This window comes from Bos taurus, chromosome 15 (genome assembly GCF_002263795.3).
Source record: "Bos taurus isolate L1 Dominette 01449 registration number 42190680 breed Hereford chromosome 15, ARS-UCD2.0, whole genome shotgun sequence".
NCBI lineage: Eukaryota > Metazoa > Chordata > Mammalia > Artiodactyla > Bovidae > Bos > Bos taurus.
Genome location: NC_037342.1, coordinates 82,725,051 through 82,751,597, shown reverse-complemented (window position 1 = coordinate 82,751,597; position 26,547 = coordinate 82,725,051). Strand labels below are relative to the sequence as shown.

The 26,547-nt window shown below is 46.0% G+C and overlaps 2 protein-coding genes across 2 annotated transcripts; both read right to left on the bottom strand.

Moving 5' to 3' along the window:
• Window positions 1-4,709: 4,709 nt before the first annotated feature.
• OR4D9 (olfactory receptor family 4 subfamily D member 9) lies at window positions 4,710-5,645 on the bottom strand. Its single transcript, NM_001206742.1, has one exon. It carries the CDS (start codon window positions 5,643-5,645, stop codon window positions 4,710-4,712), a length of 936 nt encoding a protein of 311 aa, NP_001193671.1.
• A 12,471-nt stretch (window positions 5,646-18,116) lies between these two features.
• OR4D11 (olfactory receptor family 4 subfamily D member 11) lies at window positions 18,117-19,052 on the bottom strand. The gene has a single exon (NM_001390579.1). It carries the CDS (start codon window positions 19,050-19,052, stop codon window positions 18,117-18,119), a length of 936 nt encoding a protein of 311 aa, NP_001377508.1.
• Between the last annotated feature and the right edge of the window lie 7,495 nt (window positions 19,053-26,547).

The window sequence follows — 26,547 nt, the reverse complement described above, 5'->3', positions numbered from 1 at the left end:
AGGCTAGGGAATTCCCCGGCCGTCCTGTGATTAGGACTCGGTGCTTTCACTGATGGGGCCTGGGTCCGAACCCTGGTCAGGAACCTAAAGATCCTGCGAGCTGAACGGCTCAGCTGAAATGCAAAACAACAGTAGCAACCAAACAGCAACATCCCCCCAACCAAAACAGGCTTAAGGAACGTCATGGACCCCCAACTTGAGGGACTCCTCACCCCCTCAATTGTCCACCAAGCGTGTGCCCCCTGGGGCCCTCTTGACAAGCTGACCTCTCTCTGCTCCTCAAGGACCCTTCCGAATACTGAAGGGCTAATTGCGCTGCGTCTCTGAAGTTTTGAGCTTTAACGTCCAGCATCCTCTACCTTTCAGGAGCATTATTAACGTTCAAAGTATTTCTGAAATCCACAATAAGATTTTCCAAGCTGGTAGTGCATGCGCACACAGGCACAGACGTACACTCAGACACACAGGCCCGCACCCCAAAGCCCCCAAATAGAGCCACTTAGAGCCCCTGACCTCTAACTCCTACCTGAGAAGTAGTGCTGGCCGTCCGGCGGCATACGCTGATCTTAGGAGTCATGGATGCTCATCAAGAGTCCCCTTTAAGGCGGACGTGCAGCTGGGGGTTGGCCGCACTGTATCTTCTCTCCTGCTGCCGAAGGCACATGGCGGGCTCCAAGAATCGCCTCCGCGTCGTCCTGCCACCCAGCCGCAGGTGTGGCTGCCCCGAGTGCCAGTCCCTCGGCTCCGGGTGTGCTTCCAGATGTGATTGTTGAACTTGAGTGGCCAGACTTTCCTAATGGGATGCCGTTCCCTTGAGTCTTATTAAGAAATTGAACACGCGCCGGAAAAGGTATGCGAACGCGCACACCTTGGTTTTGAAATTCTCCTAGTGCGGGGGAGGAGTGACTTCTCTTCGATTTCTGATTAGAACCCGAGGATCTTTGCCTGAAGGGCTCACGGGGACAGACAGGATTCTGTCTCCTTAAGAGATGGAACTCAGAGAAAATGAACAGAACTCCCAGGAGAGTGTGTGCAGCCTGTTTCATTTCTTTCTTTTTTTTTTTAAGGCAGGTAGTTTGCTTGTTGTCCTGATAGTATACATGATCAGATGCATCATAGAGACTTGGAGATGCGTTTTTTCTTGTTTTCCCCCAAACTTCTCATACAAAGAAGGCAAGTAAACAGACAAAGGATGGGTTGGTACCATTCATCTCTAAATATTTACTGTCTCCCTTGTTCCAGGCCCTATGAGCCCCAAAACTCCATTTCCCCCCTCCTCTTATTTTCAATATCATTTTTGAAACCTTGTCTCTCACCACATACCCATGGCTTGTCTCACTTGGATATAGGGCACACCTACAACTCAAAACGTCTAAAATAGATCTGATCATTGCTCTCAAGAACTAAGTACTTCTGGCACTTCCCTGGCCCAGTGGCTAACACTCTGTGCTCCCAAAGCAGGGGGCCCAGGTTCAATCCTTGGTCAGGGGATTGGATTCCACATGCAGCAACTAATTCTTTGCACGCCACAACCAAAGATCCTGCATGTTGCAACGAAGACCTAGGACAGGCAAATAAATAACAAATATTTTTAAAGAACTAGGACTTGCTTGGTGGTCCAGCGGTTAAGAATCTGCCTGCCAATGCAGGGGATCTGGGTTCCATCCCGGATTTGGGAAGATTCCACAGGCTGTGGGGAGCTAAGCCCGTGGGCCAAAGTACTGAAGCCCCGGAGTCCGTGCTCTGCAACAGGAGAAGACACAGCAGTGAGCAGTCCGTGCGCCACAGCTGGAGAGTAATCTCGACCTTCCGCAGTAGAGAAAGGCCGAGCACAGCAGTGAAGACCCCGTGTAGCCAAAAAAAAAAAAAAAGAACACCTCAATCCTTCTTTCGGTATACCTGGCACTGTTCTTCTCCTTGTCACAAGGACTCAGTATCTCTGAAATACCTCTGATACTTCCTTTTACTCTTTTTTTTTTTTGGCAGGGAGGTCTTTTGTAACTCTTCCTGAATCAATTGCTTTTAGGTTTCTTTCATCATTTGCAATCATTTTTTCCTAGTTTATTTGGAGAGCTTGTCAGTTCCTGCTCTAATATTCATGCTCTTGTGCCATCCCCTTGCCTTGTGTGTGGACTGGACTTAATTAACTTGCTTCTAAAGATGAGACGTTGACAAAAATGATAGCCTGCCCCTTTCCAGATCAGGCTATAAGAGCCCGTGACTTCTGTCTTGCTGACCCCCACTTTTCCTCCTTGTTTGTGCACTCTGGTGAAGTAAGGTGCCCTGTGAGAGAGGCCCTGGAGGGTTAGAACCTGGGGATAACCTCCAGCCACAGCCAGGAAGGAACTGCAGCCCCCAGGCCAATGGCTCACGATATGAGTGAGCTTGGAAGCCGACCCTTCCCTAGTCGAAACTTGAGATGAGACTGCAGCTCTCAGCTCATGCCTTGACTGCGGCCTTGTGAGAGGTTCTATGCAGAAGATGTAGCTAAGCTGTGCCCGGATCCCCAACTCACACAAACTGTGACTTAAGAAATGTGTGTGGGACTTCCCTGGGTACAGGGGGTGGGAATACCTGCCATTGCAGGGGACACGGGTTCTGTCCCTGGTTGGGGAAGATGCTATGTGCCACAGAGCAAGTAAGCCTGTGGGCCACAGCTGCTGAACCCACACTCTGGAGCCCTCAGGCCTCAGCGACTGTGCCTGCTTGCTGCAACTGCTGAAGCCCGTGAGCCCACAACAAGAGCAGCTGCCACAAAGGTGGGAAGGCCGCCCACTGCAGCTAGAGAAAGCCCATGTGCAGAAACGAAGACCCAGCACAGCCATAAATAGATAAATAAAAAGAAACGGGTGCTGTTGTAAGCCACTAAGTTTTGGGTAATGGGTTGTACAGCAATAGCTCACTAACATCGTACTGAGCTGACAGTCTGTTATCGAGTAAGAGCCATGTGGACAACACTCTCTTCCAGACTCGAAAGACAAGTTACACAACAGTATCGACAGCAGAACTCTGCAGATCCGTCCAGGGTAGAGTTTTGTGGCCGGAATCTCACGGTTGCTTCAGTATAGTCTCTGTGGTGCTGACTCCATTAGCATCTTGGAAACTAAGCTGAAGCAACCTGACTCTTCTTTGAATTTTTCAAAGACATCCAGAATGACAGGATCACCCCTAAATTAACCCATCCGTGTATATAGATACATTTATTTGCTTATGAAAAATATCATGGGAGTTTAAAAAATCAATGTTTCTGGGGTAGGAAAAAACATCACAAATGATAGGGCCAGATATATGGAATGTATGTAGAATAAACTAGAATCAGCTCAATATCTAATTGTTCCTTAAGAAAATGTCTCTACTTGGAGAAAAAATATGTATATATATTGATCCAAGTAAGTATTTGATGTCATGGTGACAGACAAGTAAATTTAACGGTCTTCTGAATTCAGCTGCTTTTCCTCACTGTGTTTTATGAGGTTGTTTTGCATGTTGCAAATGGTCCAAGTCAGCTTCGTGAACAGCTTTTGTAGGTTACAGTCTTTTGTGGGGTCCTACACTTGGGAACAGGCTTCCCTGGTAGCTCAGCTGGTAAGGAATCTGCTTGCAATGCAGGAGACCCCAGTTCGATACCTGGGTTAGGAAGATCCCCTGGAGGAGGGCATGGCAACTCAGTCTAGTATTCTTGCCTGGAGAACCCCCATGGATAGAGGAGCCTGGGGGGCTGCAGTCCATGGGGTTGAAAAGATTTGGACAGGGCTGAGCGACGCACACACACTTGGGAACACAGACTCTGATGGTATAGATCTTTGATTATTTAAAGTTTTGCCCAGTCATAACAGTTTTGCTCAAGGTAAAGTCAACAGAGAAGTAGGCGGAAAAAAAGACACCTTTGTGAAAAGTATAGAGGAGCTGGAGAACAATGGTACCAGAGTAAAGATGGAACCAGGCAGTAAAGGAGGGTTTATTCTACAGATGGATCCAACTGAAGACAAGTTATGTCTTTACTGGGACTTTGATGCTTGGAGGAAGAATGTCTAATATTGGAAAATAATTCAGAACATATTTGAGTGGTGGAAAGAGAACAGAACGCTGGAAAGGACAGTAAGAAGACGACGCTCATCTCTATAGGAGCCTCTGTATTAATAAATGTTGGCTTACAACAGGCATTCCCAGGGGCGCTGCTGGTCGGGAATCTGCCGGCCAATGCAGGAGACGCTGCTTCAATCCCTGGGTCAGGAAAGTTAGATTTCTTCATCTCTTGTCTCTTTCACTTCAGCGTGGTTCTCTGTGCGTTCCAAGTGTGCAGTACTCCTTCCAGCAAACATTTCTATGTATAAAGAGACTCCTTAACACAATGTTCTAGTCCCTGTACTCCGATCCGATCGTGATTTCTTAGCCATGAGTCATAAATGCCAAAGAGATTTCTATCGCTCACCGTTTTTCATGATCTCACCTCTTCTTTCTGGGTGCAGAGCTGGATTACATTCCCGACTCCCTTGCAGTTAGTTGGGGCTGTAGGACTAAAGGCTGGAATACAGTCCACTTTCAGGACTGGCTCAAATGGACCCCTCTCCTGTGTATGTATATATATTTGGTCACATCAAGCAGCTTTCAGGATCTTAGCTCCCCGACCAGGGATTGAATGACAAGACTGCCAGAGAAGCCCCTAATATTTATCTTTGAATTCTGGTATTATCTTGTCCTCATAGACGCTAAACCCTTTCTGAATGCCCTAGCTGTTTCTTCAGTCTCTGCATGGCTGCCTTCATCTCCTGGTTCCTCAGGGTGTAGATCAGGGGGTTCAGCAGAGGGGAGATGACAGTGAAGGTCACAGAGACGGCCTTATCGGTGGGGAGGGCGGTGAAGGGCCGGGCGTAGACGTAGATGCAGGGCACGAAGTGCAGGGTGACCACCGTGATGTGGGCGGTGCAGGTGGAGATGGCTTTCCTCCTGCCCTCCCCGGAGTGGGACCTCAGCATTGTCAGAATGACTGTGTAGGAGACGAGGAGAAAGAAGAATATGAACCAACTGACTAATCCATTGTTGGAAATCATCAGGAGCTCCAGAGAGGAGGTGTCCGTGCAGGCGAGTGTGAGGACCTGGGGGACGTCGCAGTAGAAAGTGTCCAGGACGTTGGGTCCGCAGAAGGGGAGGGGGAGCAGCAGGGAGATCTGCACGATGGAGTGGACGAAGCCCCCCGCCCAGGAGGCCACGATGAGGGCAGTGCACCGCCCCCGACTCATGACCGTCAGATAGTGGAGGGGTCTTGAGATGGCCACGTAGCGGTCAAAGGCCATCACCGAGAGGGAAAACACATCCGCTCCCCCGAGCAGGTGAAAGAAGAACATCTGAGAGACACAGCCCCTGAAGGAGATGGTCTTCCTCTCTGAGAGCAGGTCAGCCAGGACCTTAGGAGCTGTGATGGAGGAAAAGCAGATGTCAAGAACTGACAGGTTACGGAGCAGGAAGTACATGGGGGTGTGGAGACGCGAATCCCAGGTCACCGTAACCATGATGAGGAGGTTTCCCAGAAGAGTCGTCATGTAAACCAGAAACAAAAAGACGAACAAGACCCAGCTGAGCTCTCGAGACTGGGTAATGCCCAGGAAAATAAATTCTTTCACTCTGGTATAGTTTCCCTGATCCATGGCGTCACAGATTCTTTTTCAAGTACATCTCTGGAAGAAATAACAGCACAGTTAAAGGATGTATTAAGAGATCTACCCTTGTCTTTTCTGTCGCTTGGGTTTTGCTGTTGGCCTGGGAGGTTCTTTATTTTCTGGGCAGGCTCTGTGCCTGCAACTCTGTACGCCATCGTGAGGGAGAAGGTGACCCAGGTTTCTGACAGGAGTCGTTCAAGCAGGTCGGTTCTATCACTGTGGCCACTGAGACACAGGTGACAGCTGTGGGGACCTCTTCAGTTCTCCATGTACTGTAGCAAGTGACACTTGCCGTGATGAAGAGCAAGCATGCGCTGTAGGACACGCAAAGAAAAGACATCACTATGAGAATTAAAAGAACTCTCAAATGGAAGAAGATACTTACAATACTTAGAGCTGAGAAAAGACCGACATCCGGAGTATGTAAACAACTTCTGCAAATCAGTAGAAGAAGGCAGATGAGCAAAGCAGAAAATGGCCAAAGACAGGAACCAAAACTTTACCAAAGGGCTTTTCCTGGTGGCTCCGTGGTGAGGAATCTGCCTGCTAGTGCAGGAGACATGGGTTTGATCTCTGGTCGGGGAAGATCCCGCTCGCCTTAAAGCAACTAAGCCAGTGAGCCCCACGTATCGAGCCTGTGCTCCAGAGCCTGGGAGCCGCAATTACGGAGCCCGAGCACCCTAGAGCCCAGTGCTCCGCGGCCGGAGAAGCCGCCGCCAGGAGGAGCCCGCACACCACAGCTAGAGAGGAGTTCCTGCTCTCTGCAGCTAGAAAGAGTCTGCATAGCAGGGAAGACCCAGCATGGCTGAAATAATAGATGCACATTTAGGAGAAAAAAATTCACAACAGAGTATCGAAAAGTGGATTCAGCTTCATTAATTACCAGGGAAATGCAAATTAAAATCACAGCAAGAAACTGCAAAGTATCAAGTGATGGTGAAGCTATGAGACAGTTGGAACCCTGCTGGTGGGGTGTCAAATAACCATTTTGCTGTTTGATTATATCTGCTAATACTGATACCTATATCTTTGCTGCTAAGTCACTTCAGTCGTGTCCGACTCTGTGCGACCCCAGAGATGGCAGCCCCCCAGGCTCCCCCATCCCTGGGATTCTCCAGGCAAGAACACTAGAGTGGGTTGCCATTTCCTTCTACGATGCATGAAAGTGAAAAGTGAAAGTGAAGTCACTCAGTCGGGTCCGACTCTTAGCGACCCCATGGACTGCAGCCTACCAGACTCCTCTGTCCATGGGATTCTCCAGGCAAGAGTACTGGAGTGGGGTGCCATTGCCTTCTCCGATATCTTTATTAGCTATTATTTTAAGATGGAGATCTATATGTATCTCTCTGTCATCCATCTACCTATCTCCATCTTAAGAACAATCTGTTGTTCTATGTGTCCACTGGAAGACACAGCCTAGAATGTTCATAGCACTGTTTGTAATTGCCTCAAACTGCAGAATGGCACAAATACCCGCTAACAGTAGGAAAGATAAACTGTTAAATCCACACACTGCTACGTAGCAATGGGGAAGATCTCACTACATGTAACAACATCCACGAATCTCACGAATACGTGGAACCAAATGATCCAGGCACAAAAGATACACACACTCCTGTGTTGTTCACATAAAGAACCAAGGTGTGCAAAACTAAAGGGAGCGTGAGGGAGGCTTTTGAGGTGCTGAGAATGTTATGTTTCTTTGATCTGGGTACTTGTTGCAAAGATGTATTCAGCTTGTGTGGAAGTTCATCAGACTCTAGGCTTATGTACATTTTTCTATATGTATGTACATCGTACTTCAGTAAAGTGTTAAAAAATATAAACGTGGTAATGACTTTATAATATTTTAGCCTCATGTGTAAAGGCTGCATTTCATTTCAAGGGAAATTTAATTGACTACTCGGGATGATTCCCTGGAGAAGGAAATGGCAACCTGCTCCGGTATTTTTGCCTGGGAAACGCCAAGGACAGAGGAGCCTGGTGGGCTACACACAGTCCAGGGGTCACGAAAGAGTAGGACCTGCCTTAGTGACTGAACAACAGCATTTTCATAATTATTATTTTATAACAAATAAAGCCTTTATCAAGTAGAACGTGAAAATTGTCTTGTCTTTGCCTTGTTTATTTACCTTAGGTCCTCCCAGAGTCTTGCCTCGTGCAGTGGCCCTGCTGTGGCTCTTTCTCTGATTCCAGTTTTAATTCCTCACACCCCCATCCCCACTCCTTTTGCTTTGCTAATCTCAGAAAGTCTTATAAGTTAGTCGCTCAGTCCTGTCCGACTCTTTGCAAGCCTGTGGACTGCAGCCTGCCAGCCTCCTCTGTCCATGGAAATCTCTAGGCAAGAATACTAAAGTGGGTTGCCATTTCCGTCTCCAAATCTTAGGAAAAGATCCTTTAAAGAGCACAGTTCCCCAGGCAGCATTCTCCTTTTATTCACACAGAAAAATAAGAGAAGAGCCCCCTTTTCATTTCATTGCTGTTAGTGCTTGTTGTTTATGTCAACAACATGGAGTGATGAGAATAATGTTATTGTGGTAAGAATAAATGTTCAGAATCATGAATACAGAAAATTTTGGCTCTCAGGAATCCTAATATTCCCTACACTAACTACTTACCATAACCAATGGAGAAATCATCCTCAAAGTCTTTGGTTAATCCGGAACGTAGAAGTATTTTAATTGACGACAGCACTTTATTCTAGAATCTTTCTTTTGGATACTGGAGTGATAAGTGAATGGTTTTCAAATCTGCTCAGGAAACCACTGTGACAAGATTAAAAGCTTCTGCGTCAACTGTTCTCCCTTCCTTCTTGCTCCTGTTTTTCTTCTCTATTTCTGTTTTCTTTCCTTTCTTTATATACCATTTCTAGGGTTCTCTAGAAACCTAATACAGAACCAATAAGATCTGTATTTATATCTGTATCCATCACATATATGGAGCTTCCGTGGTAGCCAGCCAGTAAAGAATCCAGCTGCAATGTAGGAGGCCCCAGTTCAATTCTTGGGTTGGGAAGACCCCTTGGAGAAGGGATAGGCTACCCACTCCAGTTCTTGGGCTTCCCTGGTGGCTTAGCTGGTAAATAATCCACCTGCAATGTGGGAGACCTGGGTTTTCTTTTTTTCTTTCCTTCCTCTACGTACCATTTCCATGGCCGTGTTAGGGTTCTCCAGAAGCAGAACCAGTAAGATCAGTATTTATATTTGTATCCATCATACGGATATAAGCATATATGTACATATATATACACACACATATGCACATTTAGTGAAAGAATTATTATGCAAAATTGACTCATGCTGCTATGGAGGCTGAGAAGTCCCTCAGTCTGCCTTCTGTGAGCTGGAGACCCACGAAAGCTGATAGTGGAATTCAGTCCTAACTCAACGACCTGAGGACTAGAGGAGCCAATGGTATAAAATGATGAGATGGCCGAACTTGAGCTGTGAGGCCAAAATAAGGGGTCCAAGGACTTCCCTGTCGGTCCAATGACTAAGACGCCACACTTCCCCTGCCAGGGGCGTGGGTTTGATCCCTGGTCAGGGAACTAAGATCCCACATGCTGCACTGTGTGGCCAAAAATAAATAATAAAATGGAAACCAGAACTTTTTTTCTTTTCTCTTTTTATCTTTCTTTCTTAAAAAAAAAAGAATGGGGGTTCCATTTCTCCTTCCTCCACCTCTTTTGCTCTATTGGGGTCCTCAACAGGTGGGAGGATATCCACCTACTGGGGGACGGGTGACTAATCTGATTTACTGAGTCCCCAAATCCAAACGCAAATCTCATCTGAAACAGCCTCTCAGACACACCCAGCAACCAGTTTTAATCTGAATCCCTGTGGCCAGTCCAGTTGACACATAAAAGTAATCATCATAATGACATCGAGGAAATGGTTACTCTAACACAGATCCTCTCCTGAAGGCATTTACAGTTAAGACAAGAAGCATGTTGCAGCTTGTGGAATCGGCAGAAAGAAAAGTGAGGCGGTACAAAACCAGGGGGAGATATATGAAAAACCGCCCCACTGGACATGGAATATCTGCAAACCTCGTCCAGGAGGCCTGCTGGGGCAGCAGCACATCCTACACTCGCATTTTGGATACACCTTTGTGGATCATCTGGAGCATGTATGCCGTTTGGGATTGACCGCTTCCTAGCTGCTTTGACCTTGGGCAGGTTACTCGATAATAGTACCAAACTCATGAGAAATACATGTGAGGGTCACAGGACGTGAATTAGAGTCAGTTCTCAGGCTGCACCACTACAGCTGATTTACAATATGGTGACAGTTGGGCATGAACTCAGGCAAACTCTGGGAGATGGTGAGGGACAGGGAAGCCTGGCGTGCTACAGTTCATGGGGTCTCGAAGAGTTGGACACGACTTGGCGACAGTTACTCAGAACTACCTCATAAGCAGGGCTCTTCTAAGGGGCAGGCAAGACAGTATGTCTGTTTTGCAAACTAGAAGCCGTTGAGGAACCTGAGTTGCCAGTCGCTACCCTGTCTCACCAGCTTCAGGCACACGCTGCTTCCTCACACAAGTCAGATCCCTTTTAGGGACTTGACTGAGAGTGGGTCATCTTGCCACTGACTCTGTGGTTCAAAGCCCTCTTCCTAGCACTTTGGAATAAGTGCAAAATGCCATTTATCCTCTAGGGATGTTTTTCTTTTTTTACACAGCAGTTTAAACTAAGGCATATGTTAAAAATAATCAAGGTATTATATCACACACCTGCTTATAACCACAGGTAAGTTTATCTCTATATGCAGTCATAAATATAGGTATTTATATTAAAAAAATCTTTACAGAAAGAAAATAAACTATAACCCTCACTTTGAAACCATCATCTGGATATTTGGCTTTGGGGTGGGGTGGAGTGGGGTGGGTTGGGAGTCCAGGCAACTTGCAAGGTTTCAGCATTATAGAAATCTGAGCAGAATAATGGAGCTCTGCTTTGCTAATTTTTTCTTCCTTTTCATGAATATTTATGTTCATTTTATTGCTTCTAAAACTCATCATATCCATGTGAAATAAATATGATTATCCTGATTTTATAGAGGAGGGGACCGAGACACAGAAAGATTAAGTAACTTGGTCAAGATCTGACTACTGGTAGATCCATGTCTCAAACCAAGATTTGTCTTAATCCAAAGACTGATGCTATTAACTACCGCAACTATACTTCTTCCCGGTGTCGATTAGCCCTTCTCAGAAAACCCTGCAGAGAAAAAACATCTTTTGCAAAGCGAGTGAGAGTAGAACGTGGGTGTGTGATGGTGAGGGCAGAAGCCGGCACACGGTGAGTGGAAGGCTTGACTGGGAGTAACTTACACGAGAGTGTGTCAGAGTGATGGGATAAGATAATTCGAATCTCAACATCTCACCAAGTAAACGTGCTTCATGTCCTTGGAGCCACCTGACCTGCTTCTATTTTGCAAGCCCCAATTCCCTTTTGATAAGTGATTTTGATAAGTAGACTACATTTTTCAGAGGTACCTTCACCAAGAACCTCCATCAACCACAGTGTTCCAACGCAAGGTGCAGAAATGAGTTCTCAGTAGCATTACCTCAAACACAAACTCCTCCTGAAAATCATGAGTCCTGTGGGTCTCTAAGGATGCTGTCTTTGTTCGGAGTGAGGATGCTTTGAAACTGTAAGATTATGCACATTGCATTGAGACACAGCACAGGATGGGTGGGGGTGGGTAGTGGATAAAGAAATACAATTGAGGGGAGGGGTAAATTCAGAGTTTGGGATTAACACACATTGAAAGTGAAAGTGAAAGTGAGGTCACTCAGTTGTGTCCGACTCTTTGTGACCCCATGGACTGTAGCCTACCAGGCTCCTCCGTCCATGGGATTTTCCAGGCAAGAGTACTGGAGTGGGCTGCCATTTCCTTCTCCAGGAGATCTTCCCAACCTAGGGACTGAACCTGGGTCTCCTGCATTGTAGGCCAATACTTTACCATCTGCGCCTACTTCTCTGTTTCCCTGGTGGCTCAGATGGTAAAGCGTCTGCCTACAATGTGGGAGACCTGGCTTCAATCCCTGGGCTGGGAAAAGATCTCCCGGAGAAGGGAATGGCAACCCACTCCAGTATTCTTGTCCCCTCCCCCAAAAAAGGGACTCAAAGAAATACACATTACTATATATAAATTAGATAACCAACAAGGAGCTACTGGATAGCACTGGGAACTAAGTATTTTGTATAATCTATAAGGGAAAATAATCTGAAAAAGAACATATATACATATATGCATAACTGAATCACTTTGCTATATACCTGAAACTAACACAACATTGTAAATCAACTATACTTCAATCAAAAAAAAAAAAAAAAGAAATGGAATTTTGTGTGTTTTTACAAGGTGAAAAGGATCATGAAGTTTTCTTAGAAATCACTCCCTTTGGGGACCACCCTTTGGAAAGAAGCTTATCGGACACCGCAGAGCCGGCAAACTCAGGCTCCCTTCCAGCCCAGCTTCCCACCGAGCGTGCTGCCCCAGGCCCTGCATGGAGTGGAATCTCAGAGGGGCCCCCGTCACAACTGTCTCTTTTCCTGGATTGAAAAGTGCCTACTCTTGATTGAATCCCTCCAAATTTTAGGAACGTTGTTCATATTCAGTAGCACACCAGAGTACAGATTAACTAGCTGTTAAAACACCTTACTCAAAGCTTTCCAAATGCCATTCCCAGCCAAGAAGCAAAGCTGGCCAGAGTGCATATTTGGAATCAGGAACTGCTGTCTTGGAGAGCAGTTTTTCCAAGGCTGTCGCCTCCGGGGAGCTGGGGTATCAGCACCCTCTCTACCTTGAAAACAATTCGAATCTCAACATCTCACCAAGTAAACATGCTTCATGTCCTTGGAGCCACCTGACCTTCTTCTATTTTGCAAGCCCCAATTCCCTTTTTCCTAATAGTGAAAAGCTACCACTTTTCTTGACTTCATTAAAAGTTTGCTTTCAAGAAGAATATTCTGCATATTTATGCCATTTCTGAAAAATCTGCAGTCTTCCAGTTTCGGAAGTTCACATCCGCCAGCGTTAAACGACTCAGTCTCCAAGGGAAAAGTTGATCCTCTTATGACGCTCCCACCACATCTTAGCAGTTGGTTCTGGGGAAATTCTGTTTCCTGGATTGCCTACCTCAAGGCGAGTGATTTTGCTATGTTTTTCCTTCAGCTGGGAAATGGCAACCTCGGGAAGTCACATCATCTCGTCTCTTCCGTGTTGCCTTGCAGTGCCTCGGCCACCTCTATTAGTCGCCCAGCCACAGCCTAATCGAGGAATTCACAGTGGGAGTGTTGTTGGGTATGAATGCAGAAGCCAAGTGGCCAATTCAGTGGTGTTCTTGTGGGAGTCATTAAAGGGTCACCAAGCCCTCCTCCTTCTCTGTCTCCATCTCCCTCATCCCTACTCCGACCTGTCTCACAGGGACCTGCAGAGACACTAGTGAACACCAGGTCACACCCTTTTCTCTAGAGGAAGCACGTGAGACGTGTGTTACCCTCCTTGGCTCAGGAAGAAAACGTTCTGTGAAAACACACCGTGGATCACGCAACTTTCTTCCTCACCAAAATTGGTTTGCTTGCCGCCAGCTGGGAAATGAAACTTAAGTAAAAAGGCAACAATAGAAAAATCAAAGCTCTGTGGCCACAGTCAGGGTAGCTCTCAGAGACCGTATGGCGTGGATTATAGATGCAGTTTCTTTTCTTAAAAATGAATTTATTTGGCTGCACCGGATCTTAGCCACAGCACTTAGCACCTTTGATCTTCACTGTGGCCCGCGGGATCTTTTTTAGTTGTGGCATTCGGGATTTTTTTTTAGTTATAGCATGTGGGATCTTTAGTTGCAGCATGCAGAATATTTAGCTAGAAGAATGTAAAATCTTAGTTGAGGCAAGTGGGATCTAGCTCCCTGACCAGGAATGGAGCCTGGGTCCCCTGCAATGGGAGCACAGTCTTAGCCGCTGGACCACCAGGGAATTCCCTGCAATTTCTGTTTAATGTGACATGCACGTTGCCCCATGTGATTGTCTTAATCTACATCTCTGAGATCCATAGCTCACTTGGATCCTCGGGAGGTAGCATGGTGATAGTTCTTGATATTCATCTGTTTAGTTACTTCAGAATTATTTTATGGCATCGGGTTCATGCCCAGAGATGTTTATCATTACAATGTCTGATTAAAGGGTGTGAGGTAGGAAAGGGTAGTTTGAAAGCTATGTATATGACCTATGGTCGTGAAAGTCGCTCAGTCGTGTCTGACTCTTTCTGAACCCATGGACTATACAGTCCATGGAACTCTACAGGCCAGAATACTGGAGTGGGTAGCCTGTCCCTTCTCCAGGGGATCTTCCCAACCCAGGGCATGAACCCAGATCTCCCGCATTGCAGCCGGATTCTTTACCAGCTGAGCCACGAGGGAAGCCCATGTATATGATCAGAGTCTGTTAAATTTTCTATGGCTCTTAACAATAGAGCTTAAGCAATAATAACAACTCATTTAAATGGGAAAAATGCAGCCCAGCTTGTGACTTTTATGTCATCCAGAGAAACAATAAATCTTGGTATGATGAGATGCAGCTGCTTTCCCCTTCTCCGGGGTCATTGAATCAGGCTATGCCGTGTTTTTAGACACAGTTGGAGGGAGTGTCGGGTGTCCCCGATGCTGTGGCTGGGGTTCTGAGTTCCTGTTCCCTGGGGACTATGCTTCTGCGATACAGTGATGCACACTCCACAGATCCAGTGCCAACGCAGTGATAAAGCTCTGGTGTGAGCGAGTCACAGGAAGGAAAGGGAAGGATGCATTTGCACGAAATGGGCTATAAGGTGCTTTGTGGTGTGCAGTTTTCATAGGCGGTTTCATAAAGAAAACCTTCAGGAGTCTAGAGACCAGAGCTACCTGATCAGTGTTAGCAGGACCACAGGAGTGGTGACAAGTGTGGATTCTTCTTAGCATTTGCAGGCTGGGTTAGTCCTGTGAAAAGTTAGAGCTGATTGATCAGGGGACAGGAAATGACCAAGTGAGCTGGTTAGTTCATGGGTCCTTACGGGGTCAGCCCAGATCCAGTGAGGGGTGTGAAGGAAGTCTGTCTTTAAGATTCACAGTGTGTGCTCAACCGGGCAGCCCCACAGACGCAGCCCCTCAGGCTTCTCTGTCCACGGAATGTTCCAAGTAAGGATAGTGCAGCAGGTTGCCATGTTCTACTCCACGATTTTCCCCACCCAGCGACTGAACCCGAGTCTCCTAGTTGGCAGGCGGATTCTTTACCGCTGAGCCCCCTGGGAAGCCCCCTCAATCTGCACCATCCTTTGGCTAACTAACTCCCTTGGGGCTCTCTTTAATCAGCTTGGGTCTGTCTTCTCGGTCTGATTCCTTATCTCTGCTCTCAAGGCCATGGTTTCTCTTTGAGCCATGGTTTTCTTTTGCTACGAAGCTTTCTTGTGCTGTACTGCAGCAGCTTCAGGGTGGTCCAAGCTATGTGAATAGGAAGTCCTGTTGTCATGCTTAAGTGACAGAAAGCTAGAATTAAGAATTATTAATTTATTTGGCTGCCCCAGGCCTTAGTTGCAGAGGCAGGATCTTTGCTCTTCATTGTGGCATGCAAGACTATTTTTAGTTGCAGGCATGCAAACTCTTAGTGGAATGTGGTTCCCTGACCAGGACCGGGACCCCAGGCCCCCTGCATTGCAAGCATGCAGACTTAACTACTGGGGAGGCTTAACTTCCAGGGAAGTCTCAGAAAGCCAGAAATTTTAAGATGATCAGTCAGTTCAGTTCAGTTGCTCAGTCGTGTCTGACTCTTTGTGACCCCATGAATCGCAGCACGCCAGGCCTCCCTGTCCATCACCAACTCCCGGAGTTCACTCAGACTCACGTCCATCGAGTCAGTGATGCCATCCAGCCATCTCATCCTCTGTTGTCCTCTTCTCCTCCTGCCCCCAATCCCTCCCAGCATCAGAGTCTTTTCCAATGAGACAACTCTTCGCATGAGGTGGCCAAAGTACTGGAGTTTCAGCTTTAGCATCAGTCCTTCCAAAGAAATCCCAGGGCTGATCTCCTTCAAAATGGACTGGTTGGATCTCCTTGTAGTCCAAGGGACTCTCAAGAGTCTTCTCCAACACCACAGTTCAAAAGCATCAATTCTTTGGTGCTCAGCCTTCTTCACAGTCCAACTCTCATATCCATACATGGCCACTGGAAAAACCATAGCCGTGACTAGACGGACCTTTGTTGGCAAAGTAATGTCTCTGCTTTTGAATACGCTATCTAGGTTGGTCATAACTTTCCTTCCAAGGAGTAAGTGTCTTTTAATTTCATGGCTGCAGTAACCACCTGAAGTGACTTTGGAGCCCCTCAAAATAAAGTCTGACACTGTTTCCACTGTTTCCCCATCTATTTCCCATGAAGTGATGGGACCAGATGCCATGATCTTTGTTTTCTGAATGTTGAGCTTTAAGCCAACTTTTTTACTCTCCACTTTCACCTTCATCAAGAGGCTTTTGAGTTCCTCTTCACTTTCTGCCATAAGCGTGGTGTCATCTGCATATCTGAGGTTATTGATATTTCTCCTGGCAATCTTGATTCCAGCTTGTGCTTCTTCCAGCCCAGCATTTAAGATGATAGCCGCTTTGAATTCAATGTACACTCCCATCTTTTCCACACTATTGTTTTTTCTAATAATAATGAATATGGGCCATATATAGGAGAAGAGTATAACAGCCTGATGGGGGACAGAATGTGTGTTAGGAAGAGCAAAAAGGGTCATATTAAAATGGACTCATTTGTGGTTTTTACCGCAGATGAGCAAAGCAGTTAGCTGTAGGAGATTTTTAACTATCTGCTTTATGCTTTCTAAGCTTTCTGCATTTTAGGTAAGAAATACATTATAAGTGTAATTTTAAAATACAGTTATTTTCATTTTGGAAAAGAGAGAAGCATGAACACTAATATAAAATAAATAAATAAAATGGACCTGTTTGCCTGTAACTGAGCATGTACTATCTGCCAGGGACTGTGTTCCACATACACCATTGCCTGCTAACCCTCGCAGCAACTCCAGGAGATCGTATAAGTACATTTGGATGGGCGAACGGTGGCCTGTGAAGCGTTAAAGTAACTCAAGGGACTTCCCTGATGGCCCAGTGGTTAAGACTCTGCCTGTCAAAACAGAGGACATGCGGCTTGATCGCTGATCTGGGAAGACCCTACATTCTGAGGAGCGACTAACCAAGCCTGTGAGCCACGATGAAGCCCACTACCCTGGGGCTCCATGAAAGGAGAAGCCCCTGCAAAGAGAAGCCCACACTCCGCGTCTCCGGAGGGGAGCCCCTTCTCACCGCAGCTCGAGAAAGCCCGCTCACAGCAGTGAGGACCAGCGCAGCCAAAATAAATACCTAAAAAAAGAAAAAAGTTAGACCGACTCAAGGGTGGCAGAGGTAGGATTTAGAGCCGGGTTTGTATAACTCTGAAGTTAGAGCTCTCAGCTGCCACGCTTTACTTTTTACGTTGACTGTATTTGCAGACAAAAACGCTAGCCTATGCTGCCTGTTCATAAACACTAACAGATGAGAAGCGGACAGTCTGGTTAGACTTTTATCTGTCTTTCTCTCTCTTTCCAGTGGGAAGAATGTAAATCCTACCTGAGTTTGGGCCTAGAAAGGTTTGCAACTGAAAACTAGCTCTTGAATAAGGAGAATGGGTTACTCTTTGTGTAGGATCCCTGAGGTTCTCCCTGCCTTTGTCTAACCTTACAAGAATTTGAATCTGTCTTTAGTTCTGCATAAGGTAAATGCCTTGAGGCCATCATGGGAAAGCTTCCCAAGCTTCTTCATTCTGATAGGAATCCAGGGGTACAACCATTAGGCACCTTTGAGGTGCTCACTAGGTTGGGAGCCCGTATGGAGTTACGCTCAGCAGAACAAATTCCTTAATCTGTGATAGGCCATATGTATTCATGTACGTGTACTTCAGGGGCACGATCCGTGAACTTTCTCGTAGAGCATTGCAGTTTGGCACGGACAGGCCCAGTAATGAAGTGAATTGCGTTGGTATGGTGACGGCAATGACTGAGTATCTGAAGGCTTCTCTCTGGAATTGACTCTAGACAAGAGCTTGAGCAAATCACTCTATCTTTATTCTTCTATTTACTTGCCTTTTGAAAGAAAAGAGACTGACTAGATTCAGTTAGTCTCTTCATCTGCCATATAGCTTTCGTGGTCCACACATTGTGACTTTGGTCTTTGAGTGAAAATACATCATCCTGTAACCCTGATACTCTGTGCTCACCAGAGGCTTGGCTTACCAATAATCTCTTAATTTAAATTGCAAAATAAAGTGTTACCTAGTACATGCAGTTGGTTTATTGACAATGTATTTGACTATATAAATATGACTCTATGGGAAAAATAATGAAAGGGATCCTTGCTGATGAATAAGTTGGAAAGTCTTACTCTATTTCATTACAGAAGGCCTGAGTCTTCCCCTCAGTCTCCACATGGCTGCCTTCATCTCCTGGTTCCTCAGGGTGTAGATCAGGGGGTTCAGCAGAGGGGAGATGACAGTGAAGGTCACAGAGACGGCCTTATCAGTGGGGAGGGCAGAGAAGGGCCGGGCGTAGACGTAGATGCAGGGCACGAAGTGCAGGGTGACCACCGTGATGTGGGCGGTGCAGGTGGAGATGGCTTTCCCCCTGCCCTCCCCAGAGTGGGACCTTATTAGTAATAATATGACCATGTAGGATACAAGGAGGAAGACGAACCACAGGGTGGTGACCAGGCCATTGTTAGAAATCATCAGGAGCTCAAGGACAGCAGTGTCCGTGCAGGCAAGTGTGAGGACCTGGGGGACGTCGCAGTAGAAAGTGTCCAGGACGTTCGGTCCACAGAAGGGGAGGGGGAGTAACAGGGAGATCTGCACGATGGAGTGGACGAAGCCCCCCGCCCAGGAGGCCACGATGAGGGCAGTGCACCGCCCCTGACTCATGACGGTCACGTAGTGCAGGGGCTTAGTGATGGCCACGTAGCTGTCAAAGGCCATGACCGAGAGAGAGAAGATGTCTGCACCCCCGAGGAGGTGGAAGAAAAACATCTGCGTGAGGCAGCCATGGAAGGAGATGGTCTTTCTCTCTGAAAGAAGGTCCACCAGGACCTTGGGGGCGGTGATGGAGGAGAAGCAGATGTCCAAGACGGAGAGGTTGCGGAGCAGGAAGTACATGGGGGTCTGGAGGCGAGACTCGCAGCTCACAGTGACCATGATGAGGAGGTTGCCCAGCAGAGTGGTCATGTACACAAAGCACAAAAAGAGAAATAAGACCAAGCTCAGGTCTTGGGACTGAGTAAGCCCCAGAAACACAAATTCATTTACTCTGCTACCATTTCCCAACTCCATTGAATCATGTGTCCTCTTCCTGTGTTCCTGGGGAAAAATGAAAAGTGTTATTTCAGAGAGTGTCCGCCCTACCTTAACAGAGTCAGGTTTAGAGAGTCAGGTATTAGGTCTAAAAACTAGTGAGATGTTTTGCCCAGTGGATATCTGTTCTGGGGTTATGGCTAACATGAGCAAAGTGATACCTCATGACACAAGCATGCATTTAGTTATTATTTCCTATGTAGATTATACATGTTTTAGAAAATGAATACAGTGATGCTCTGCATATATAAGTTCTAAGTATTCAAGATAAAGTGACCATTGTAGCATGAGGAATATGAAGTTGGAGTCGGCTTGGTGAGTGGTAGTGTCTGATACCGCTGAGTTTCCATGAGTGCCTGTTTGATATGACTTAGTTCTCAAGAGTTCCATTTTTTCCCTCAGATGATGCCTTATGTAAATGGCTTAAAAACTGCTATCTTTAGAATGGTTCTCTTTGGACTGATTTCTATAGAAGCACTCCTCTCTTTTTCAAACCACACTTCCCCCCACCCAATTATTTGATTAATTATTTTAAAGAAAATCCCACATTGTACATAAATTTACCCATTACTACTTAACATGCTAACGTATAATGATCTGTCTGCCATGCCATTAGCACACCTAGCAAACAAAAATGCCTCACGTTTCCTGATGCAAATGAGACCCAAATATTGTGACTTCTTAAAAAGTGTTTGTTAAGGACTTTTCTGGTGGCGCCGTGGATAAGACTCTGCCTGCCAGAGGACGCAGGTTCCATCCCTGGGCCGGGAAGACTGCACGTGCTGAGGAGCAGCTGAGCCCGTGTGCCACCGCCGCCAAGCCGAGCTCTGCAGCCTGAGGTCCGCAGCCTAGAGCCGTGCCCACAGCAAGAGAAAACTCGGGAGCAGCAATGGAGACCGAGTGTAGCCAAAAATAAAGAGATGAATACGACATTTTGGCAGTTTCTTAAATTGCTAAACATGCACTTACTGTTTAGTCTTATGGCTTTTGAGTTACTACTTTTTTGGTCTGTGTATGTGTGTGTGTGAATCTTTGAGATGGCCCTTAACTTATTTCTTTGCAGTTTGCCTCCCTTTTCTTGCTAGCATCAGAAACAAAGGTGAGATACATCCCCCTCCTACTTTCTGGGTATATCTTTCAGTTCCAACGAAGATCTTTCTTTCCACCCTGCTCACTTTCCCTTCAAGCTGTCTTTCCTCTGGGTGCAGTTTTGTCCACAGTCTATTTAGTATGGAAAACTAAAAAAGCTACGGGAGGTCTCACGGCATACAGCAGAGACCTGGGGAACTCTGGCGTCACAAAACCTGTTCAAGTCCCAGATAGACCCTAACTGGTTATGCAAAAATGGGCAAGTTGCTTCATCCCTTTGGCCTCCGGCTCTGCACTGGTGTTTAGAAACAGTAGCAACTCTTCTATATAATTTTTATAAGGATTACATGAACTCACTTATGTAAAACATCAGTACTTCAGCAGATGTACAAGCTGGATTTAGAAAAGGTAGAAGCACCAGAGATCAAATTGCCAACATCCATTGGATCTTAGAAAAAGAGAGAATTCCGGAAAAACATCTACTTTCTGCTTCATTAGCTACACTAAAGCTTTTGTCTGCATCTATCACAACAAACTGGAGGATTCTTAAAGAGATGAGAATATCAGCCCACTTTACCTGTCTCCTGAAACGTCTGAATGCAGGTCAAGAAGAAACAATCGGAGCCAGACACAGAACAATGGACTGGCTCAGAATTGGGAAAGGAGTACGTCAAGGGTGTATATTGTCACCCTGCTTATTTAACTTATATGCAGAGTACACTGTGTGAAATGCCAGGGTGGATGAAGCACAAGCTGGAATCAAGATTGCCGGGAGAAATATCAACAACCTCAGGTATGCAGATAATACCATTCTAATGGCAGAAAGTGAAGAAGACCTAAAGAGGCTCTTGATGAAGGTGAAAGAGGAGAGTGAAAAAGCTGGCTTAACACAACTTTCATAAAATGAAGATCATAGCATCCAGTTCCGTTACTTCATGAAACATAGATGGGGAAAAAATGGAAACAGTGACAGATTTTATTTTCTTGGGCTCCAAAATCACTGTGGACAGTGACTGCAGCCATGAATTTAAAAGATGCTTGCTCCTTGAAGGAAAAGCTATGACCAACCTAGACAGCATATTAAAAAGCAGAGACGTCACTTTGCCAACAAAGGTCCACATAGCCAAGCTACGTTTTTTCCAGTGGTCATGTGTGGGTGTGAGAGCTGGACCATAAAGAGCGCCGAGGAACTGATGCTTTCAGTCAATCTTTAGGGAAATCAGTCCTTAATGTTCATCGGAAGGACTGATGCTGAGGCTGAAACTCCAATACTTTGGCCACCTGATACGAAGAACTGACTCACTGGAAAAGACCCTGATGCTGGGAAAGACTAAAGGCAGGAGGCGAAGGGGATGACAGAGCATGAGATGGTTGGATGGCATCACTGACTTGATGGACATGAGTTTGAGGAAACTCCGGGTGTTGGTGAAGGACAGGGGGGCCTGGCGTGCTGCAGTCCATGGGGTTGCAAAGAGTCGGACACGGCTGAGCGACCGAACAGCAGCAAAGCAGCGGCAGTGGGAGCCCTGCCTGATCCGTGATAAGTGTGATTACATGTGTGTCACCTCAAAGGAAAGCTTTAGGTTATCATTCTCACAGTCACACAACATTTTTTTTTTCTGGAAGCTTCCCTTTTTAAATTCCTTTTGAAGACATGAAAGTCACATTTGAGAGGTTTATAATAATTATTATTTTAACACTTACAACTCATGAAATCTTCTATGAAATAAGAATAACAATTGGCTCAGAGACCAGGCATAGTTTTGTTCTTTAATCTCTGAGTCCTTTATTTGCTTTTGTGGGATGCTGTGGGCCCAAATACCTTCCTCTTCTTTACTTAAAAAATTTTTTTATTTTATATTGTAGCACAGTTGACTGAGTGACTTCACTTTCCCTTTTCACTTTCATGCACTGGAGAAGGAAATGGCAACCCACTCCAGTGTTCTTGCCTGGAGAATCCCAGGTACGGGGAAGCCTGGTGGGCTGCCGTCTCTGGGGTCGCACAGAGTCGGACATGACTGCCGAAACTCAGCAGCAGCAGCATAGTTGATTAACAATGTAGTATTAGTTTCAGGTGTATAGCAAAGTGATTCAGTTATACTTATACATGTATCTGCTTCCAAAGTGACTCAGTGGTAAAGAACCCGCCTGCCAATGCAAGAGACGCGGGTTTGATCCCTGGGTCAGAAAGATCCCCTGAAGAAGGATGCGGCACCCCCTCCAGTATTCTTGCCCGGGAGATCCATGGTCAGAGGATCCTGGCGGGGTGTGGACCGTGGGGTTGCAGGGTGGGACGCGACTGAGTATGCACACGCACACATACGTGTATCTGTTCTTTTTCAGATTCTTTCTCCATTAAGGTCATTATAGAGTACTGAGCAGAGTTCCTTGTGCTGTACAGTGGGTCTTGTCGGTTATCTGTTTTAAGCATAATAGGGACACACAGCTTCTTTAAATATACTGACCGTCTCTCGGAGGAGCTAAATATTTCTGAGAACGTGCGTTTTACAGCTTCATCAGAACATCCTGCTTTGAGGAAAATAGAAGGCTGTTTTTCTTTCCATTGCAAGCAGAGTAACCCAGAAGGTGGCGGCAGCGTATGGCGTAAGAAGAGGGCTTGCTTGTTTGGGCTTCTTGTCGGACCAGAGAAGGCTGGGGCAGGATGTCTGCATGGAAAGTCACAGGTTCTCAAGTTCTGGGTTTGCCCCTGTGTAATTCATGTGAATAAGAGACCTACTGAGTCTCCACTTCATGTATGGAATGGGGGTTGTAATACCCGCCTCCCAGGGAGGTTAGGAGGATTAAGGGGATTAACTTCTGCAGCGGTCTCAGCACACAGGCTTGTTGTGGTTCAGTCTCTAAGTCGTGTCCTACTCTTTGCAACCCCATCAATGGCAGCACCCCAGGCTTGCCCGCCCCTCACCATCTCCCAGAGCTTGCTCAGACTCACGTCCATTGTGTTGATAATGCCATCCAGCCATCTCATCCTCTGTCATCCCCTTCTCCTCCTGCCTTCAATCTTTCCCAGCATCAGGGTCTTTTCCAATGAGTCAGCTCTTCGCATCAGGTGGCCAAAGTATTGGAGCTTCAGCTTCAGCATCAGCCCTTCCAATGAATATTCAGGGTTGATTTCCTTCAGGATGGACAGGTTCAATCTCCTTGCAGTCCAAGGGACTCTCAAGAGTCTTCTCCAACACCGCAACCTGAAACATCAGTTCCTTGGCGCTCAGCCTTCTTTATGGTCCAACCCTCACATTCGTACATGACTACTGGCAAAGCCATAGCTTTGACTATACGATGGTTAGTACTCTGTTGAGTAACCTTAATACAAGAGGCTTATCAGTAAAAGAGTGTACTGAACTAAGTGGTAGCTGAGCTATCAATCCTGACCAGTTTAAAAAGAGAGGAAATGGTTACCAGCAAAAACCAACTCCATATATTTGCTAGAGAGATTGAGAGAATCCATCCTACTTACAGAAGCCTTCCACAGGGTCCCCCAAGTAAATAACAGACTATGGTCTGCACAGGAGGGCAGAAGGAACCTCAGGCCCCGAGGTGAGCCCATGTATCAGAAAGGAGCAGGTCCCATGTTCACCAACTACCTTTGATGATTCAGACAGCATATTCCGGCTGCTGCTCCATCTTTTTGCTATTTTGAATCCATCTGATTATTTAGCAAGTATTAAAGGAAAATTGGCAGAGTTCTATGCTATTTGTGAGAAAACAGTGTAACCCTAAACCAGTGGAAAAACAATTGAAATCTAACAGTAGGTAGGCCATGATGGGGATCATCTAAAGACAGATGAAGAGCTGTGTGTGGGGAAAGGGTGATTTCTCCTTGAGAGGCTCAGGGAATCCTGCATGGAGGAGGTGGCATTTACGTTTGGGGCACGTAGGAATGGAGAGAGAGGGAGCTCTGACTCTCGGGGACCATTTGGATGATGAAAGCTGCTTGCGAGTGGGAAGTCTGGTGGGAATGAAGAAATGTAAAGAGGTAGACGTGGAAAGACACAGGAAAGAAAATCATGGCTATACCTTTTCTTTCTTTGTAAATGGAAGAAAAGATATGTAGATGTGCATCATTGTACAATTCTTTCCATGTCTTTGAGGGTTGTAACTATTTTATTTTTCTCTGTCGTTTTAAATTTAGCATAAGAAAAATCTCTCCTTTGTGCAGCTCAAAAGGTGCCAGAAAGCAAAAGGTGCTTTTTCCCAATTCCAAACTGAACTTGTTTTCATGTCTCTCATCTTGCAATGTCTTCTTTGTTAACATTTCTTGTCTGTGCTGTTCTGCCTCTGGGATCTTGTGTACTTATTATTTGTAGTTACAATATATTTATAAATATTAACAATTAAATCTAGATTTCAGTTTTTCTCCCTCTTACGCCCAAACACCCAGACATCACAGATGTACATACCCGGGTAGAGTTGTGTGTGAGTGCTAAGTTGCTTCAGTCGTGTCGACTCTTCGAACCTCTGGACTGTAGCCTGCCAGGCTCCTCTGTCTGTGAGATTCTCCAGGCAAGAATACTGGAGTGGGTTGTCACACTCTCCTCCAGGGGATCTTCCTGACTCAGGAATCGAACCCGCATGCATTATGTCTCCTGCATTGGCAGGCGGGGTCCTTACCACTAGCGTCTCCTGGGAAACCCAGATAGAGTTATACATCTTACCTAAAATCTCCAGTCTCCTTTCCAGGTCTCTGACATCCTAAATAACGTTCACATGGATCACTAAACTTCAGAAAACTCTGTTAAAAACCTCTCTGAAAGCCAGTGACTTCAGTGGCCTCCATTTTTATGAGGAAAAGGGCAGACACAGGGAGCCACATTTTCTTGACTTTTCCATGCTGAGACTCTGCCGCACCACATTTACCAATGCCTTAATCCCCAAGCCAGTGTGAGAATTATCACAGGGAAAGCAGATGGATGTGGCTCTGGAAATATTCTGCTGGTGGAGAGGTGGTTTCAGTGGGAGTAATTAAAAGGCTACTCAGGCACATACACTTTGTTATTAAACTGTGTATTGTGTGTTGGAGTATAGCCGACTGACACTGTGGTGGTAGTTTTGGGGGGACAGCAAAGGGACTCAGATGTAGGTACACATGCATCCATTCTGCCCCGCACGCCCCGCCCATCCAGGCTGCCACATAACACTGAGCAGAGTTCATGTGCAGTGGGTCTTTGTTCGTTATTCATTTTAAACGTAGCAGTGCGTACATGTCCGTCCCAAACTCCCGAACTCTCCTCCCACCCTTCCCCCTCTGGCAACCAGAAGGTGGTCTCTAAGTCTATGAGTCTATTTCTGTTTTGTAATTAAGTTTATTTGTATCAAACCTTTTTAGATTCTGCATATAAGGGATTTCATGATGTTTCTGCTTCTCTGTCTGACTTGACTCAGTATGACAATCTCTGGGTTCATCCATGTTGCTGCAGATGGCATTATTGCATTCTTTCTGATAACTGAATATGTATGTATGTACCAAATCTTCTAAGGATAATGTCCATCTGTCAATGGACATTTAGGTTGCTTCCGTGTCTTGGCGATTGTAAACAGTGCTGCAGTGAACACTGGGGTGCATGCATCCTTTTGGACCGTGTTTTCCTCCAGATACACGCCTCCTGGTGGGATTGTTGGGTCATATGGTAGCTCTATCTTTAGTTTTCTAAGGAACCTCCATATTGTTCCCCACAGTGGCTGTACCAATTCACATTCCCACCAATAGTGTAGGAGGGGTCCCTTCTCTCCAACATTTCCTATTTGCGGATTTTTTGATGATAGCAATTTTGACTGGTGTGAGGTGATATCTCATTGTAGCTTTAATTTGCATTTCTCTAATAATTAGAATGCTGAACATCTTTTCATGCAGGCACATACACTTTGAAACACATATTTGTTTGGGGTCTAACATTTTCAGCAGTGGTAAAGGTTCTCTCCTTGACCGAGTGCTGCAAGCCTCCCCTGAATGTTTCAACAAACGCTGCACATTTGGACCACCATGTTTGTCTCTGCATTGTCCAATTTTAACAAAAATCCCGCTAAGTTACTTTAGCCATAATTCCCCACCCTCCCGATCTGATCACCTTCCTTGTCTAATCAGCTTTCTCATCCTCCACTACCTCCCACGTGATGTCTGATCAGCCTGGCTGCCTTCCGCAAGAATCCCATTAGGGCAGGTTAGCCAGGATGCCTCCTTACACTAATGGTTTCCTTTGTAATTTTCTTGTTGGGAAATAAATGTTTGTCTTCAAGGATTGTGAATTTCCTCAGGCAGTTTCACAGTTGCGGGGAGATTCCTGAAGACACAGGTGTTGGCAGGAGCCCTTGGATCGGAAGGGTCATGTAGGTGAGAGTGAAGGAGGGCTCGGCAGGGTGATGACTAAGG